The sequence below is a fragment of the Ictalurus punctatus genome, chromosome 10, assembly GCF_001660625.3.
Source record: "Ictalurus punctatus breed USDA103 chromosome 10, Coco_2.0, whole genome shotgun sequence".
In the NCBI taxonomy this organism is placed as follows: domain Eukaryota; kingdom Metazoa; phylum Chordata; class Actinopteri; order Siluriformes; family Ictaluridae; genus Ictalurus; species Ictalurus punctatus.
In genome coordinates, this window is record NC_030425.2 from 3,348,704 (window position 1) to 3,366,046 (window position 17,343).

At 36.7% G+C, this 17,343-nt stretch overlaps 1 protein-coding gene and 1 long non-coding RNA gene across 12 annotated transcripts in view; one reads left to right on the forward strand and one right to left on the reverse strand.

Annotated features, from left to right (window-relative positions):
- LOC108270757 (complement factor H) overlaps nucleotides 1–10,512 on the forward strand; it is a 114,362-nt gene extending 103,850 nt beyond the window's left edge. For 9 of the 11 annotated variants that reach the window (XM_053683168.1, XM_053683171.1, XM_053683170.1 and 6 more), the window contains 3 exons: nucleotides 6,669–6,770; nucleotides 8,203–8,385; nucleotides 10,087–10,512. In XM_053683168.1, the coding sequence (XP_053539143.1) occupies nucleotides 6,669–6,770; nucleotides 8,203–8,385; nucleotides 10,087–10,094 (293 nt within the window). In that variant the 3' untranslated portion in view covers nucleotides 10,095–10,512. The remainder of the gene's footprint in view (nucleotides 1–6,668; nucleotides 6,771–8,202; nucleotides 8,386–10,086) is intronic. The other 2 variants (XM_053683169.1, XM_053683173.1) reach the window with 2 other exon arrangements.
- LOC128633707 (uncharacterized) overlaps nucleotides 1–12,186 on the reverse strand; it is an 83,788-nt gene extending 71,602 nt beyond the window's left edge. Inside the window, exon 1 of the long non-coding RNA XR_008397087.1 lies at nucleotides 11,253–12,186. This is a non-coding gene — a long non-coding RNA (uncharacterized LOC128633707). The remainder of the gene's footprint in view (nucleotides 1–11,252) is intronic.
- Nucleotides 12,187–17,343: the final 5,157 nt, after the last annotated feature.

Below are 17,343 nucleotides of genomic sequence, written 5' to 3' on the forward strand. Positions count from 1 at the left end.
AGATTCTGGCATGATTTTCTGTTAAGTCTAGAGACTATACAGTGAAACTTGTAGGTCAGCAGTGGTAACTGGGTGATGTACAGGTTCATGGATTTTCAATTATTGTCTTTGAAAGCCCACACCAGGTATGCAACTGTTGTTTGTTTCTGGACAGATTTGGACCTAATGTAAGGTTGGTATTTAAAAATCTGTCTCACACACCTGTTGTATTGAACACAGCTCAGTAAATGTACCTCTAACACTGCTTAAAATGAGCTGCTAAATATTTACAGCTAAATATTTTTATTGCTTCTCCTGTTGTACCTGTCATCTACAGGTTGTAATTAAGTAAGTGCATTATTTGCTGTTGCACAGGAAGTAGTAAGCAACGTGAGTTATTTGAGTCAGTGATAGGTTCAACCTTAAGGTAAATAATTAAGTATAAAAGGCACCAAGGAATGGCAGTAAGAAAGAAAAATTATATTTAACTGATCCTAGAAGCACTGAGACTTGTGTGAAGAAGTCTGAGACACGTTACTGGGTTGGGCTGGGAACGGGGAGACAGGAGGCCGGCTTGGGACACTTTACTTTTTTGCATTCACTTTTCAGCGATTTTATTTTACTGTGCACATTATATATACAGTACTGTGCAAAAGTCTTTGGCACATGCAAAGAAATGCTGTAGGGCAAAGTGCCTTCAAAAATAATGAAATTAAATATTAAAAAATATTATAAAGAGTAGTAAGCACAAATAAATGAAATAGTCAAAATGTGTTGAAAATTTGTTGCTTTAAAAAAAGTAGTCTCAGGTAGAATTAATGCAGTTTTATAAGGAAATGAGCTATAAGTTTTACTGAGTATTTTGCAGAACAAAGCCACGGTTCTTCTGGAGACTTTGACTGTTGCACTCGCTTCTTATTTTTCCAGCACAAACCATCAGCCTTCATTATGTTTTTTGTCTTAAAAGTGGTCTCTTATGTAATATACTGCTTTCTTTACTGACATACAAACATTTTTCTGTAACATTTAATTTTGTGTTAGAAAAATAATATTTGGAAGTCCAAAATGTTTTTGTACTGACTTGATAATGTAGACGTCATTATATAAAAATCTACTAAAAATGTGCTAAAAAACAATAGGGTGCCTAAGACTTTTGCACAGTGTGTGTGTGTGTGTGTGTGTGTGTGTGTGTGTGTGTCTGTGTGTATATACAGTATCCCACAAAAGTGAGTACACCCCTCACATTTTTGTAAATATTTGATTATATCTTTTCACGTGACAACACTGAAGAAATGACACTTAAAGTAGTGTAAAGTAGTGAGTGTACAGCTTGTGTAACAGTGTAAATTTGCTGTGCCCTCAAAATAACTCAACACACAGCCATTAATGTCTAAACCACTGGCAACAAAAGTGAGTACACCCCTAAGTGAAAATGTCCAAATTGGGCCCAATTAGCCATTTTCCCTCCCCGGTGTCATGTGACTTGTTAGTGTTACAAGGTCTCAGGTGTGAATGGGGAGCAGGTGTGTTTAATTTGGTGTCATTGCTCTCACACTCCCTCATACTGGTCACTGGAAGTTCAACATGGCACCACATGGCTAAGAACTCTCTGAGGATCTGAAAAAAGACTTGTTGCTCTACATAAAGATGGCCTAGGCTATAAGAAGATTGCCAAGACCCTGACACTGAGCTGCAGCACGGTGGCCAAGACCATACAGCGGTTTAACAGGACAGGTTCCACTCAGAACAGGCCTCGTCATGGTCAACCAAAGAAGTTGAGTTTACGTGCTCAGCGTCATATCCAGAGGTTCTCGTAGGGAAATAGACGTATGAGTGCTGCCAGCATTGCTGGGGTGGGGGGTCAGCCTGTCAGTGCTCAGACCATACGCCGCACACTGCATCAAATTGGTCTGCATGGCTGTCGTCCCAGAAGGAAGCCTCTTCTAAAGATGATGCACAAGAAAGCCCGCAAACAGTTTGCTGAAGACAAGCAGACTAAGGACGTGGATTACTGGAGAGACCAAGATAAACTTATTTGGTTCAGATGGTGCCAAGCGTGTGTGGCAGCAACCAGGTGAGGAAGTGTGTCTTGCCTACAGTCAAGCATGGTGGTGGGAGTGTCATGGTCTGGGGCTGCATGAGTGCTGCCTGCACTGGGGAGCTACAGTTCATTGAGGGAACCATGAATGCCAACATGTACTATGACATACTGAAGCAGAGCATGATCCCCTCCCTTCGGAGACTGGGCCACAGGGCAGTATTCCAACATGATAACGACCCCAAACACACCTCCAAGATGACCACTGCCTTGCTAAAGAAGCTGAGGGTGAAGGTGATGGACTGGCCAAGCATGTCTCCAGACCTAAACCCTATTGAGCATCTGTGGGGCGTCCTCAAACGGAAGGTGGAGGAGCACAAGGTCTCTAACATCCACCAGCTCCATGATATCGTCATGGAGGAGTGGAAGAGAACTCCATTGGCAACCTGTGAAGCTCTGGTGAACTCCATGCCCAAGAGGGTTAAGGCAGTGCTGGAAAATAATGGTGGCCACACAAAATATTGACACTTTGGGCCCAATTTGGACATTTTCACTTAGGGGTGTACTCACTTTTGTTGCCAGCGGTTTAGACAGCAATGGCTGTGTGTTGAGTTATTTTGAGGGGACAGCAAATTTACACTGTTATACAAGCTGTACACTCACTACTTTACATTGTAGCAAAGTGTTATTTCTTCAGTGTTGTCCCATGAAAAGATATAATCAAATATTTACAAAAATGTGAGGGGTGTACTCACTTTTGTGGGATACTGTATATATATATATATATATATATATATATATATATATATATATATATATATATATATATGTATGTGAGTGTGTGTATATACCATAATATAATTCAAATCTATAAAATGAAACAAATGTACAGAAATACAAAGATGTAGACGAATGCAGACAATCCAATTTTCCTCTCAATATTTTATGAATGAGAATGAATAACTGGCTTTTGGAAAAACTCAAGAACAATCATACAATTGACAAGCAACTAATTCAGTGTGCCACATTTTTTATCTGTTGTTCCCTAGAGCAATGAAATCTTGCAAATGGAAACTGTCCTTAGAGTACTAAGAACGAACTCAACATTAAGAATAAATAACTGAATTTAGAAATTAACCCGCTTACAATCAAACATGGCTAGTTTTACAGGGTTCCTACAGATGCTTCAAAGACATTTCAAGCACAATTTCAAGGACTATACAAAAGATATTTTCATGGTGTCAGACAACGGAACGAGTTTAAAATAGTGACTGAAATACGGCCCACTAAGACAACATGTCACTTCCACAACCAGCAGTCACTTCCAAGCTGCACTGCTAAAATCCTTATTTTATAACCATGATGTCCTCTGACAAACTACACATAAGTTAAATACAATGGCTTTGGTGTGATTTCTATATGTTAAATGATCACTCAGAGAGAAAGTTAGAAGTGAATGAATGTGCTGTTCCTCTCTGCCCCTCACTGAACAGAGCAGCTGCAGAGAGAGGTGTGTCTGCAGTGGGGAAGCAGGACCTCTTGCTCGTGGGGCAGTACTGGCCACTCTCTTCTATGGAAAGTAGCTAAAGTTGCCAAAAAAAAGTCACTAGATTTGTCACTAGGTGCTTTTTTGAAAGAAAAAAGTCACTAAAGGGGTCTGAGGAGTGGACCAGAGCTGTCTCTGTTAAAACGAGTAAGTGAATAGCGGGAGGATGGGGAGGGGCTGCAGTATTGTTTCATATTTCCAAATTAATAGATTACAATCCACAAATAAATGTAGCAAGATTCACAAAAAGTAAACAGATTCACAAATAAATATAATGAGATGCACAAATATATGTTAGGAGTTTCAACGTTGTTATAATGATTCTCTTAGATGATATATGCGCGGTCGAGGCAATTTTCAGACACTATTACAGAAGTTAAATCAGGTAACATCAGAGGAATGAACTATACACAGGTGATTGCTTTTGTACCTTCAACTGACTTTCTGGCTACACAAACTAAAAGTTGGAAATATTATTGTTCTCTCTTCACAAGACAGTGTTTTGCATTTGCATGTTTGTCATGATAGAACTGATTCTACAATTAAAATTATTATAGTAAACTACAGGAACATGACTACTGGAACTCACCACTACTCAGTAATTTGAGTCTGTTGCAGAGATTTATATGCTGTAGTGTTTCTGTCCTTTTTCTGTTTAAACTATTGTTTAATAATGTAGTAGACTTCAGCTTGTAAGACAAAAAGCAAACAAAAAATACAATTTCAAAAATAGCCCATTTTAAATAGTAGAAAATAACTGTTTTATATTGTAATCTAATAAAGGCAATTGTATTTAAACAGAACCAATACAAAATATACATATATTCATATTCCATTAAGATTAAGGATTTGGGATTTGACTCAGACTTGTACTCAATAAACATCTCTGCTTTAAGCACATACAGTTCTTTTTTTCTATAAAGTAAATTTTTTTCCATAATTTAATTCAAAAAGTGGAACTTTCATATATTAAAGTTTCCTTACACATAAAATGAAATATTTCATGCCTTTTTTGTTTTAATCTTGATGATTATGGCTTACAGCTCATGGGGGAAAAAAAATTAATAAAAAATTTATAATACAGAAATATCGACCTTCTGAAAAGTATGTTAATTTATGCACCTGATACTCAGTCAGGGCTTTCATCCTTTTGCATGAATTACTGCATCAATGCGGCGTGGTATGGAGGCAATCAACCTGTGGCACTGCTGTGGAAGCTCAGGTTGCTCTGATAGCGGACTTCAGCTCGTCTGTATTGTTGTGTCTGATATCTCTCATAGATTCTCTATGGGCTTCTGGTCAGGCGAGTCAGCTGGCCAATCAATCACAGTAACACCATGGTCAGTAAACCAGTTCCTAGTAGTTTTGGCACTGTGTGCAGGTGCCAAGTCCTGCAGGAAAAGAAAATCAGCATTGCCATAAATCTTGTCAGCAGCTAGAAGCATGAAGTTCTCTAAAATCTCCTGGTAGACGCTGCATCGACTCTCGACTTGAGAAAACACAGTGGACCAACACCAGCAGATGACATGGCAACCCAAATCATCACTGACTGTGGAAACTTCACACTGGACCTCAAGCAGCTTGGATTCTGTTCCTCTCCACTCTTCCTCCAGACTCTGGAACCTTGATTTCCAAATGAAATGCAACTTTTACTTTCATCTTCCAAATGATTGTGGTTCTGTGTAGTGAACCAGACTGGGAGATTAAAGGCTCAGGAAACCTTTGCAGGTGTTTAGAGTTAATTAACTGATTAGAGCCTTCTCAGGTCCACATTTCTGTATTATAAATTCTTTATTCTAATATTTTGAGATACTGGATTCTTGATTTCCATGAGCTCTAAGCCGTAATCATCAAGATTAAAACAAACAAAAAAAAGGCTTGAAATATTTCACTTTATGTGTAATGAATCTAGAATATACAGTGGGGGAATTAAGTATTGAATGCGTCATCATTTTTTCAGTAAATATATTTCCAATGAGGCTATTCACATGAAATGTGAAACAATTTTACCAGACCTTGGTATTAACTCAAGAAATCCACACATATAAAGAAATACAAACGTTAAAGTCTATAAATGAAGTCAAGTGTAAGAAAGAGAAAAAAGTATTGAACACACTAACTGAAATGTATTTAATACTTAGTGGAGAAGCCTTTGTTTATAATGACAGCTACAAGATGCTTCCTGTATGAAGAAATTAATCGACCGCAGTATTCAGGTGTGATTTTGGCGCATTCTTCTAAACATATTGTCTTTAAATCTTTTTCAATTGGATTCGAGTCAGGTGATTGACTGGGCCATTCTAACCCCTTTTTTCTCTGAAATCAATTGAGAGTTTCCTTTGCTGTCTGCTTTGGATTGTTGTCCTGCTGGAAGCTCCACCCACGTCTCATCTTTATCAACTTTCAGGCCACATCAAACATCTCTTCAAGTCTCATTAATCCGAGATGTAGCCCACATGCCAGAACGTGTTTTTCCCCTTTAACTTATCTTTATTTTTTTGTGTATTATCTTTATATTATTAGATGGCAGCAGATTCTTCTCAAGAATCTCCTGGTAAAGGGCTCCATTCATCATTCCTTCAATTATATGAAGTCTACCAGTACCATGCGATGAAAAACAGCCCCACACCATGATGCTTCCACCTCCAAATTTCTTGAGTTAGATTTCTGGAGTTAATTCTGATGTCTGGTGAAAATTTTATGTGAATAACCTCATTGGAAACATATTTACTGAAAAAAATGTTGATGCGTTCAGTACTTATTTCCCCCACTGTATGAACGTTCCACTGGTTGAATTAAATTACAGAATTTTTTTTAACTTTTTCAAGCTGTTTTCTATGGCAGTGGTAGCTCAGTGGTTAAGATGTTGGCCTACTGTTTGGAAGGTAGTGAGTTAAAATCCCAGCGGTGCCAAGCAGAGACTGCTGGGTCCTTAAGCAAGGCCTTTAACCCTTAGCTGCTCTGTTTTATAAAAGAGATAGGGATAAAGTCACTCTGGGTAAGGGCAGCTGCCAAATATGATAATTGTAATTCTGTTGGTTCTTATTGTTAACTTTTGTCTATATAACTAACTTTTGTTTTTCATTTAAAATTTGTTTTTGAAAGCCTTAAATATTTATCTGGAAGAGAAAAATGAGACGGCCCGAAATGAAGAATCTTTTTTGCATGAAAATGTCACAGCTGGACAAACCAGACTACAGTCCAAAGGTAAAAATACTTCTACCAAATTTATTATGAAAGGATAAAACAAAAAATCTCCTTCTTTTTCTTCTTCACAAACCTAAATACAATGAGGCAAATCAAACTCTATGTACTAGCAATATGAATCATTGTCCTGTAGTACTCTTTTCTGCTACTCAGGAAAGAGATATGAACCAGAATGTTCTGCTGGTGGCGTAGTCAGAACATCAGTCAGTTATAGAATTGTATCAAAGGTGTTTATGCTTTTCTCCCTTTATTGAGTTTATGTTCCACTTGGATAACTTTACTACATTTTTCAGCACTTCCACAAAATCACACTGGTGACCCCCCTTTCTACATAGTAACTTATCACATTTACCATGCAATTATGTCACCATGTAGCAATGTGATGTGAACAGGGTGGCGATGGATGCAATCGCAATTAAAGCTTTTAATGAGAGTCAGGCAGACAAATCCAAAACGTGAGGCAATCTCAATATCCAGAAACAGGTACGGTCGGGCAGCCTACAACCAACATAAACTAGGCTAGGCAAGGAGCAGAATGAGAAACAAAGAACAGGATCTAAATCCAGGAATCACAGCTAAACACAGAAACAATACATTGCCTAGAACAAAGACACACAGGTTTTAAATATGCAAACTAATTAAAAAGGGAATCAAGAACAGCTGATGACAATGATGACATAATGTGATGACAACCAGTAACAATACAGAGGCGGAGACAGGACAGCAACCAAAACAAACACACATGAAACAGCAAACTGAAATAAATGTCAAAAACCCAGAAGTGCGTGCTGTCGCATTTGAGAGTGTTGGCCTTGAGCGTTTATTGCTAAACGTGAGCAGTACTTTCATGTGTGGGGTTTATTTTAGGCTCTCTGTGCCTTGAAAAGAATTAACCATGGTGGTAGCTGCCTGTGAATGGTGTTAAAATCATTACATCTTTCATTCCTTCCTTTCTTCCTTCCTTCATTCATGTATGCATGCATTCTTTTATTACTTTGCAATCAAATTGTAAGTTTTATTGTCAGGGTTAATAAACAAGAATAATTATGTTAAACCACTGGAGAATATAATGAAATTAATTTAAGGACATATTCATTATGGACAGAGTATCCATAATGAATATGTCCTTTTATTCACTTTTCATTTTTACTTAAGAGATTTGAGGTTAAATATTCATTATGTTCCTTCTTAGAAAGTAGCAGGTAAACATTTATGTTAATAATTTTATTAAACTTGTATTTCTGCTAATGGAATATTTGACAAATTATTGTTAGGTTATATTGTCATGGTATTGTTGTTGTTGTTGTTGTTATTATTATTATTATTATTATTATTATTATTATTATTATTATTATTATTATTATTATTATTATTATTAACATCTTGCTTGACTGTAGATGTAACAATGTTGGTGATTTGATGTTTATTATAGTGGCTGAAAAACCTACATGTCGAAAACCTAAAAGAATTAAAAATGGGACTCTGATGTCAGATCAGAAGCAGTTCTATGAGGAAGGTGAAACAGTAGAATACCAGTGTACAAAAGACTTTCAGTTTAAGAATGGTTCCATTGCCATATGTTCTGGAGGAGTGTGGGTTTACCCAAAATGTATACGTAAGTAGCAAATTATTACTATTACTTGTTTTAAAAAAAACAAAATTCTTAGTACTACTCCATAAACCAACACTGGAATTTAGCGTTGAATGTACACCATCCATCTCACTCATTACCAACATTCTACTTAAAATAAATCTAAAAACAAAAATACTCAAAATAAAAAATGTTTAGTCAAAATGTTTGCAGTTTCACAATAAAATATTATAACAACTATAATACCTATGCTTTACAGGTTTAAAAAAAAAAAAAGTATATATATATATATAAATATATATATATATATATAGTAATGGGAAAAAGAAAGTACACCCTCCCTCAATTCTACTGGAGTTTATAAATCCCTCACATAACCCAATTTCAGCCCAGTTTAAGCTGCTGGACAAAAATATTCTGGAATAAAGTAGAATTCGTCATTAACTGCAATAACTGCAAGTTTCCTATGTCTGGTGGCTGCAAAACAAACACAAATCATCACTCCTCCTCCACCATCATTGTGAGTTGATTGCGGTGATATGCTCTGTTTGTCAGTCTCTCTAGGATCTCAGAAGTTAATGTAAAATCAAGGAAACTATGCAATAATTGGAGGAGCTTGCAAATTTTCTAAATTACCGCAGATTTTGGCCAAGATGCGTTGTGTGACATCATCACAACATGCATTCAGCCTCGCACATCGCACATGAGTACAGATAAAAGGTCTCATTTACCAACAAATTCATGTAGTTTCCTGAAAAAAAAAAAAACACAAAAAACTTGCTTCGCAAATTTTTTAAAAAGACGCAGTAAAATCAAGCATTTTTGACCACAGCAATCACAAAAAGTAATCTCTGCAAAACCCTGTTTGGCTTGCTTTTTTTTTTTTTTGGGCCAAACGGTGCTGTGCATGATGACCAAACATCTCCACCTTGGTCTCATTGGTCTGAAGGATATTGTTCCAAAACTTTTGTGGTTGGTTCAGATGCAATTTTGCTAACCTAAGTTGTGCTGCCATATTCTTTTTGGAGAGAAGGGGCATTTTTCTAGTCACCCTTCCATGAAAGTCATACTTGTTTAGTCTATTTATGATTGTGCTGTCATAAACATTTAATGTGCTTACAGTTAAAGAGTTAAACATTAAAGAGTCTGACCTTGGACTGAATTTGTGACACCATTTTCCCCACCTGGTTTCTGAATGTTGGTTTACTTTTTTGGGGAAAAAATGATTGCATATTGAAATCTGTTGTGCTTTTATTTTCTTGTCACCTGAGGTTATTTGTTTGTTATAGAAGTTAATGAGGACCACACAATTGTTATTTAGACCCTGATGAATAAAAACATAGAATTGAAGGAGAAAGTACTTACTTTTTCCCATGAATGTATCAATCAATGCAGGCACAATTATATTCTTATGCATATCTGTGACCAATCATACACTCTGTTTGCAAGGGAGATGGGTAGGGAATGTCAAGTGCATTAGTAAGTATGGAACCAATGCATTTAGTTATACTATAGCTATTAGTTATATTATGTAGCTATCAGCAATCTAATTTCACAAGATTACCAGTAAACACAATATATAAAACCTTTTTTTTTTTCTCTTCGCAGAAATCAAAGCTTGTTCTTTAGTTATATCAGTACTTACATTTATTAGGATTTAAATAGTTTCCTGTTGATTTGACAGAACAATAAACTGAACATCTACCCTGTTGGATTTTATTTCAGAAAAGTGAAAACATCAGAGGACAGAACAGTTCTCAATCAACAACCATTGCCTGGAGACAAAGCAATGTACACAAAACATGGTCAATCTATAATATCAAGGTGTCAATCAGGAACATATCAAAAACATATATAGCAGAAGTGTCTTGATGGAATATTACACCTGCTTTCATTAATTAAAATTCTAACAGATTTTCATGTAACTGCTAAAATAATGTATGTAGTTTTATTTGAGAAAAATAATAATGGACCCATACAGCCAGAACAACAATTATAACTAGTTACTAAAGATTAATCTACATTTTCAAATCATATGGAGAATTGATGAGGAGTACTAGAAGGTTCTTCTTTAATCGTGATTTTTACAGAACAATTTTATATTGTCTTTTCATAGGTAATTCAGCAAGTTAATAAAAACATTTATAATAATTTTTTGTGTATATCATTCTTTTTCTAGAAACTATTGTGGCCCATCTTACACATAAAGGGCCATATTCAGAGTTATGTGCCCTTAGTGAGAAGTTAATACCAAAATTGTACACATTGCTATTCAAACCTTAGATGTTATATGGATAAAATGGTAACGCTTTACGTTAAGGTTCCCTTTGTAAAGCATTTATAAAGGTGTTCATTAATGAGTAATAACTCATTTACAAATGCACTATCAATCATTTATAGGCAGTTATAACTACATGAATTAAAAAGGTGACTCTAATGAAATACCTGCCAAATAGGGAGCTATTTTAACTTGCATGTTATAAATGCTTAATAAATGTATGTATTCACACTTATTAGACCCAAAACCACATTGATGTTTATCATGATATTAATTACAAAATAGACTGTTATAGTGAGATTGAAGAGTGTTGTATTGGTTTTTATTATTATTCTAATACCTCATGATTCATGTCACTTTTCCAAACAAGTTGCTTACCAGGTGCTACTCTGAATGTCTTACAGTTCTCTGTAAAATTCCTTCAGGTCATGATGCTTATCCACAGCAATTAAAAAATGACTGATTTCTCTTGTTCATCAAGATTAATTTGTCAAAATGTATATCCTCCGAAACACTAAATGCAAAAAGGGTGACTAACTTATTTATTTGTGATATTTCATTAATGAATCAATTACTTCCAGTAGTAGTTATACTGGTGAACCTTAATAGACACCTGTGAACCATTTAATCATGACTTATAAACGTTAGTAACCGGTGATAGAGCACCTTAATGTAAAATGGACACCTGTGAACCATTTATTCATGACTTAAAAATGCTAGTAAAATGTGAAATAAAAATATGGAAAATGATGGCCCAAAACAAATGATTTAATATAAAGGTTTTGTAGTGGAAACAATATCAATCATTATTTGATGATTTCTACTGTTTCAGGGCTTTTGTATTTATTGTCATGTGTTTCTGCAAACTTTTTCAATGTAGGGAAGAGGAAAAGGGATGCAGATTTCCAGGCTAAGACCGTGAGAAATCCCGGTGGCCTGTTGACTGATTTTTATTATTTTTTTATTTATTAAAAAATATTTATTTATTGATTTATTTATTTAATCGTTATTATTTTATATTATCGCATGTCTGATGTGCTCAAGTGATCCTTTCCGAATTCGGCATTCAATAATAAATCATGAATAATGTTAGTCTTGACTTGCAAGGCTACCATTCTCCTCAGCTCCGGTGAAAGGTTTCGAACAGTCATCAATGCACAGAGTGAGCATGGAGAGGAAGTGGCCAGGTGGAGCAGAGAGGAAAGCGCACTCAAAAAGAAAACCCTCTAAAAAGAAAAGGCAAAATCTAGCAAAATTACTGACCTGTTCAGGGCTTCAAGTGCAGGTCAGCTTCATCTTTAAATACCGTAGCGTTGTGTTTGCTAACTTAGCTAATCAAGTATTAACCACAGTTTCACTACTAGCAAACGTTAGCACTATTACTATTATGCCACTCCAAATATGCTAAAGGACAGCATTATCTACTGTATAGTTATAATACTAAGAAATTTAGCAGACAAATATCCAACGTACAGTACATTTAGGGAGCCCTTCATGTTGTTGTTTTAATTTTTTAAATTACAAATACAGCTAGGGCAAACAACAGCAGCAACAATAACAAAAAAAAAAAAAAAAAAAAAAAAAAAAAACTTTCCCAAGCTAATAGTCATAAAAGGCAACATCATGTTCAATATTAGGATTTTTCTAAATAGATATTGTCATGATGTAGTTAGTATTGTGCTAACAGATATTTAGGCAATTTAGAAAATGATGAGGTCGGGGGGAAAAAAAACTATTTTTCACAATAAGGTTATGAGAGTCAACCTGGCACTAGCTTTGTTGCAGTGGTCACACATCAGGGTCAACATGAGATGACAGCTAAAATAAGTTAAATCAAATTATGCTTTAATATTTTTGTATGAAATATAGTATGGTTAAATCTCAGGTATTTTAAGTATTTTTAATATATCTGAGTATTTAAGTTAAAAACAAAAAACACATTGCCCTAAAGTGATGCTTTAATTTTAACTAAAAGGAATTTTAGTTCTGTTTTCTGTTTTCCATTTTTTAGTTATAATTTTAGATTCTGTGCTCACAATCGACAGTGAGGTTAAAAAGTTGTCATTTTCCAACAATATGGAGACAGTTCTGTTCATAGTAGACCTCGTAAAGAAGTAACAGGTACATGAAAAATGGCACAAAAAAGTGTCTTTTGTGTACCTTTCTTCTGCATTTAATGTACTTTTGTGAGTGAAAAGTATAGATTTATTGGCAGCTTTGCACTTCTGGTGCTTGTTAAATGCTTTGCATGCCCACCTATGCTGATATAAATTATGACTGCTTCACTACACCTAGGTTGCTTGTTTATGTTTTTATGGGATAGCCACACTGTGTGTGATCAGTTGAATTTAGGAAATAAAAAAAATAGGGTTGTCAGTGGTTTAAAATTTTGTTGTGGGGTGTGAATGGGGTGGCCTAGATGAGTATGAGACTTCCAGCCTGAAATTATGCCCCAGTCCGGCCCTGCAGACATCCTTGATGGGCTGAGTGACATGGATGATGCTAACCGGGCCATCCTGCAGCGCGGACAAGAGCAGCATGATCAGTTCATGCATCTGCTACTCGAGAGCCAGGCCAAGGAAAGAGACATGAGGCAAGAGTTGGCATTCCTGGAGTCGGAAGCAGAAGAAAGCAGGTGGCTCCAGACGGACTTTCAGAATGGGTTTCTGTCTGTTCTTGGAGAGTTTACTCAGTCATTTAGAAATAGCCACAATGCCCCACCACTTGACTGAAGACTGTCTAAATTTTTCACATAAGGTCTTTGCCTATTTGTATTTGATATTGAGTGCCTTTTAATTTCCTTTTAATGTACAACAGGTGTATACAGCATAAAAAAAGCCCATTACTAAAGGTTATTTTTCACTTAAAAATAATTTTCTTCTCTGTAATTAGTACTACTGTAGTTTACTACAATGTATTCAAAAACTTCATCAGACCTGTATGTGCGTCTAGACCCTCAGCCTCTACAGTGGATGACAGTGCCCCATCAGGCTGGTTTAATGTACTGGAAACCCTTCTCTGCACTCATCACCATTCATTTCACAGAGGTTATGCAGAAACATAAAGTGAGTGTAGAGTTTAATTCTAATTCGGTACTTTAATTCTGGTCATTACTTGCTTAATCTTAGTTAATTTCCTCAAACTTCTCACATTCCACAAGGTTATTTTTAATTCTGAATTGGAGTCCATTACAGTATTGATGCATAAATTAAGAGCTGCTTATTATTACAAATGCGTCCCTTAGCATTTTTACAACAAAATGCAATTGGGCCTGTGACTGAAAAATAGTAAACTATACGTTGGATGCTTCTCTTATCACTGGCACCCTGAACTGCCCAGTGCTTTACCTATACTAACCCAAAAACTAAAGATTCAACATTTTTTATCACCAATCCTATTGCTAGGAGCAGCATAATGTGAGAATGTTCTCTGCCATCATATGCTCCCACAAACAAATGGTTGAACATATTAAAATTGAACAGCAGCCTATAACAACAATTGAAATAACCACAAACAATCAACTTATATCAGACTCAAAATATTCAGCAAATTATAATAATGAAATCCACTGAATTAAAAAATAAATAATGAGAAGTCACTGACCACAAGAAGTTTCACCTGTTGCTGAAGAGTGTATACGGTATTTTGCAGTACGGACTCCTGGTCCGCTGATGCGTTGTTCCACAGTAGACAGTCTGTTAGAAAATTCCTTAACTTCTTGTTTTAACTCCTGTATGGCTGAGAGGATTCCAATAAATAGGATTAAAAAGTCTTCTGTCATGCCTGTGATTGCACTCACTGTTGCTTTCTTAATTTTTGTCAGTATTTGTGCTGGCTTCTGTACCCTCAGGTGTCATGCTAGCATGATGATTACCAGGCTCAGCATTGGGGTCGTTTTGAATTCTTTGTTTTTTCTTTGTTGCACACATTGTCATTTTGTCGTAATGTTGTTTACAGTGACCTATATGTATTTGTTCAGTTTCAGAACGATATCCAGGCTGTTTAAGAAAGAAATTGCTGAATGCTGTAGGAGTGTAAATAAACATGTGCGATCAACGCATCTCCATGTTGAACCCTTATGTCCACAATTCTGGTACAACAGCCACATTCAGTCATCATATCTAGCATTTTCTGATAGCATAGTTACACAAAAGGCCCAGGTTGCTTTGATAGCGGCCTTCAGCTTGTCTGTATTGTTGTGTCTGGTGTCTCTCATAGATTCTCTATGGGGTAATAACATGGTCAGCAAACCAGTTACTATAGTAGTTTTGCCATTGTAGGCCGGTGCCAAACCCTGCTGGAAAAGAAAATCAGCATCTACATAAAGCTTGTCAGAGCAGATGGAAGCATGAAGTGCTCTAAAATATTCTGGTAGATGTTGCATTGACTCTCGACTTGAGAAAACACAGGGGACCAACACCAGCAGATGACATGGCACCCCAAATCATCACTGACTGTGGAAACTTCACACTGGACTTCAAGCAAGTTGGATTCTGTGCCTCCCCACTCTTTCTCCAGACTCTGTGTCCTTGATTTCCAAATTATTAATTATTTAATAATGTCAAATCCAAGAATATGTTTTTTTTTTATAAGGAGGAGATCAGAGAGGATAGTATCGTAATCAGAGATATTGCTTACCATCAGCAATGAACCAGTGGACCTTTCTGTAAATTGTGATGGCATTGTTATGCCAGTATGTGCGAAAAGTAAGCGTCTTTTTGTGTGTGGTGAATGACTCATTGAATCATCATTTACTCAACTGCAAAGTTCAGTTCTAATCACTTATAGACGCTACAGCTGTGGGCCTCGTCAGTAACAATGAAAAGTCAGCATACAGGGAGGAGGTGAACCAGCTCGCAGAATGGTGTAGAGACAACAATCTATTTCTTAATCTTGATAAGACTAAAGAGATTGTCGACTTCAGGAGAACCTGAAGTGAGTGGACCACTCATCACTGCACATAAATGGAACAACTGTGGAGAGAGTCAAAAGCTCCAATTTTCTTGGTGTACACGTGACGGGGCCTTTCGTGCACTCTCAACATCACCTGCCTAATCAAGAAGGCCCAGCAGTATCTCCACTTTCTGCGGAGGCTGAAGCAAGCCAACCTTCCCCCTCTTATCCTCTCCTCCTTCTACAGAGGGACGATAGAGAGCGTCCTGAACAACTGTCTCACCGTGTGGTACAGGAACTGCTGCACAGCCTCCGACCACAAAACCCTACAGTGAATTATGAGAACAGCTAAAAAGATCACTGGGTTCTCCTTCAGCAACTGCTGCATCCGCAAACCCACCAGTATAGCAGACATCCCCTCTCGTGGACTTTTCACCCTCCTGCCATCTGGCAGAAGGTACAAGAGCATCCGTGCCCCCATTAACAGACTCGGCAACAGTTTGCCCTGAGGCAGTCAGATTGCTCAACACCCTGCTGCCTCCAACCGCTCACCTGGGCTAGTGAAACACCTAACCCAGTAAGATCTCAGTGTTGTTGAATCGGTCACAATTAATTATTCTAATATTAGGATCTAACCCATTACCATCTTGCTCATCTTGGATATTAGGATCTAACCCATCACCACCTTGCTCGACGGTATCTAACCCATTACCATCTTGCTCGACGGTATGTTTTCCCTTTGAGAATCTTGGATATTAGTCAATGGTATGTTTTCCATTTGAGAATCTTGGATATTAGGCGATGGTACGTTTTCCATTTGCGAATCTTGGATATCAGATATATTTTTTCCATTAGAGGGTTGTACTCATTATCATTTCCCAAATTTTGTGGAATATTGGCAAGGGGTTCGATTGAGTTAACCAGACTGTCATTTAACCTCATAAGACTTTGATTAAGTGTAACATATTAGGAGAAGATAACGGTCTATGTTCCTGAGCGAGTTCAGGAGTTGAGACGATTTTGTGATTGGGAGATAATGCCATATTTTCATTGAGTTAATTCACTGCATCTGGTAAACTATCTATTAGAGGATTTATCTGCATAGATTGTCTTTGTTAGTTTAGCTTATTTTGTAACTCTAACAGACACTGATTTAATTTCGAAAAATATGTCGTATGGCGTCACCAGTGTGTTTGATACATTGTAATTTGGACTCAACCTGGTGTGATGGATGTTACGATACGAGACTCAAACAGGAAGTAAGCCCAGGAGTAAAGTCTTTATTTACACACTAAAGTGACTAGTACAGGAAATGAGAAATTGGGGTCAAAACAGAAACAAGATTTGAGACATGAAACACAAAACTTAGAACACGACTATGAAACTACACAGTGTAGCACAATATTCCATCAACCCGTTTTACACCTCTACTCATCTTGTTGGCTCAAATTTAGCCTATTACCCAAAAACATTTAAAACTCAACTTAGAAGCCAATACTCACATCTACCTCTGAGCCCAGTTGGAGATAGAAAAAATACACCAGCCGTGAGTGAGAAGAAGCAAGGGTCCAGCTTTATTGTTCCATTCCACCACACGAGATCCACACCGATGAGAATTCTCAAAAGTGATCCCTCTACCCTGAGCTTAAGCTCCAGTATTTATACTGTATTTACACACTAGATAACCCATAGGTTTCCAGAAAAGGCCTATTTCACTTACCCATAGAATTGAAACCAGGGGTTTTAATTTACACATAAAATCAGAACCCAGGCATTTCCAACAACCCAGGAAACAAAAACCCAGAGTTTCT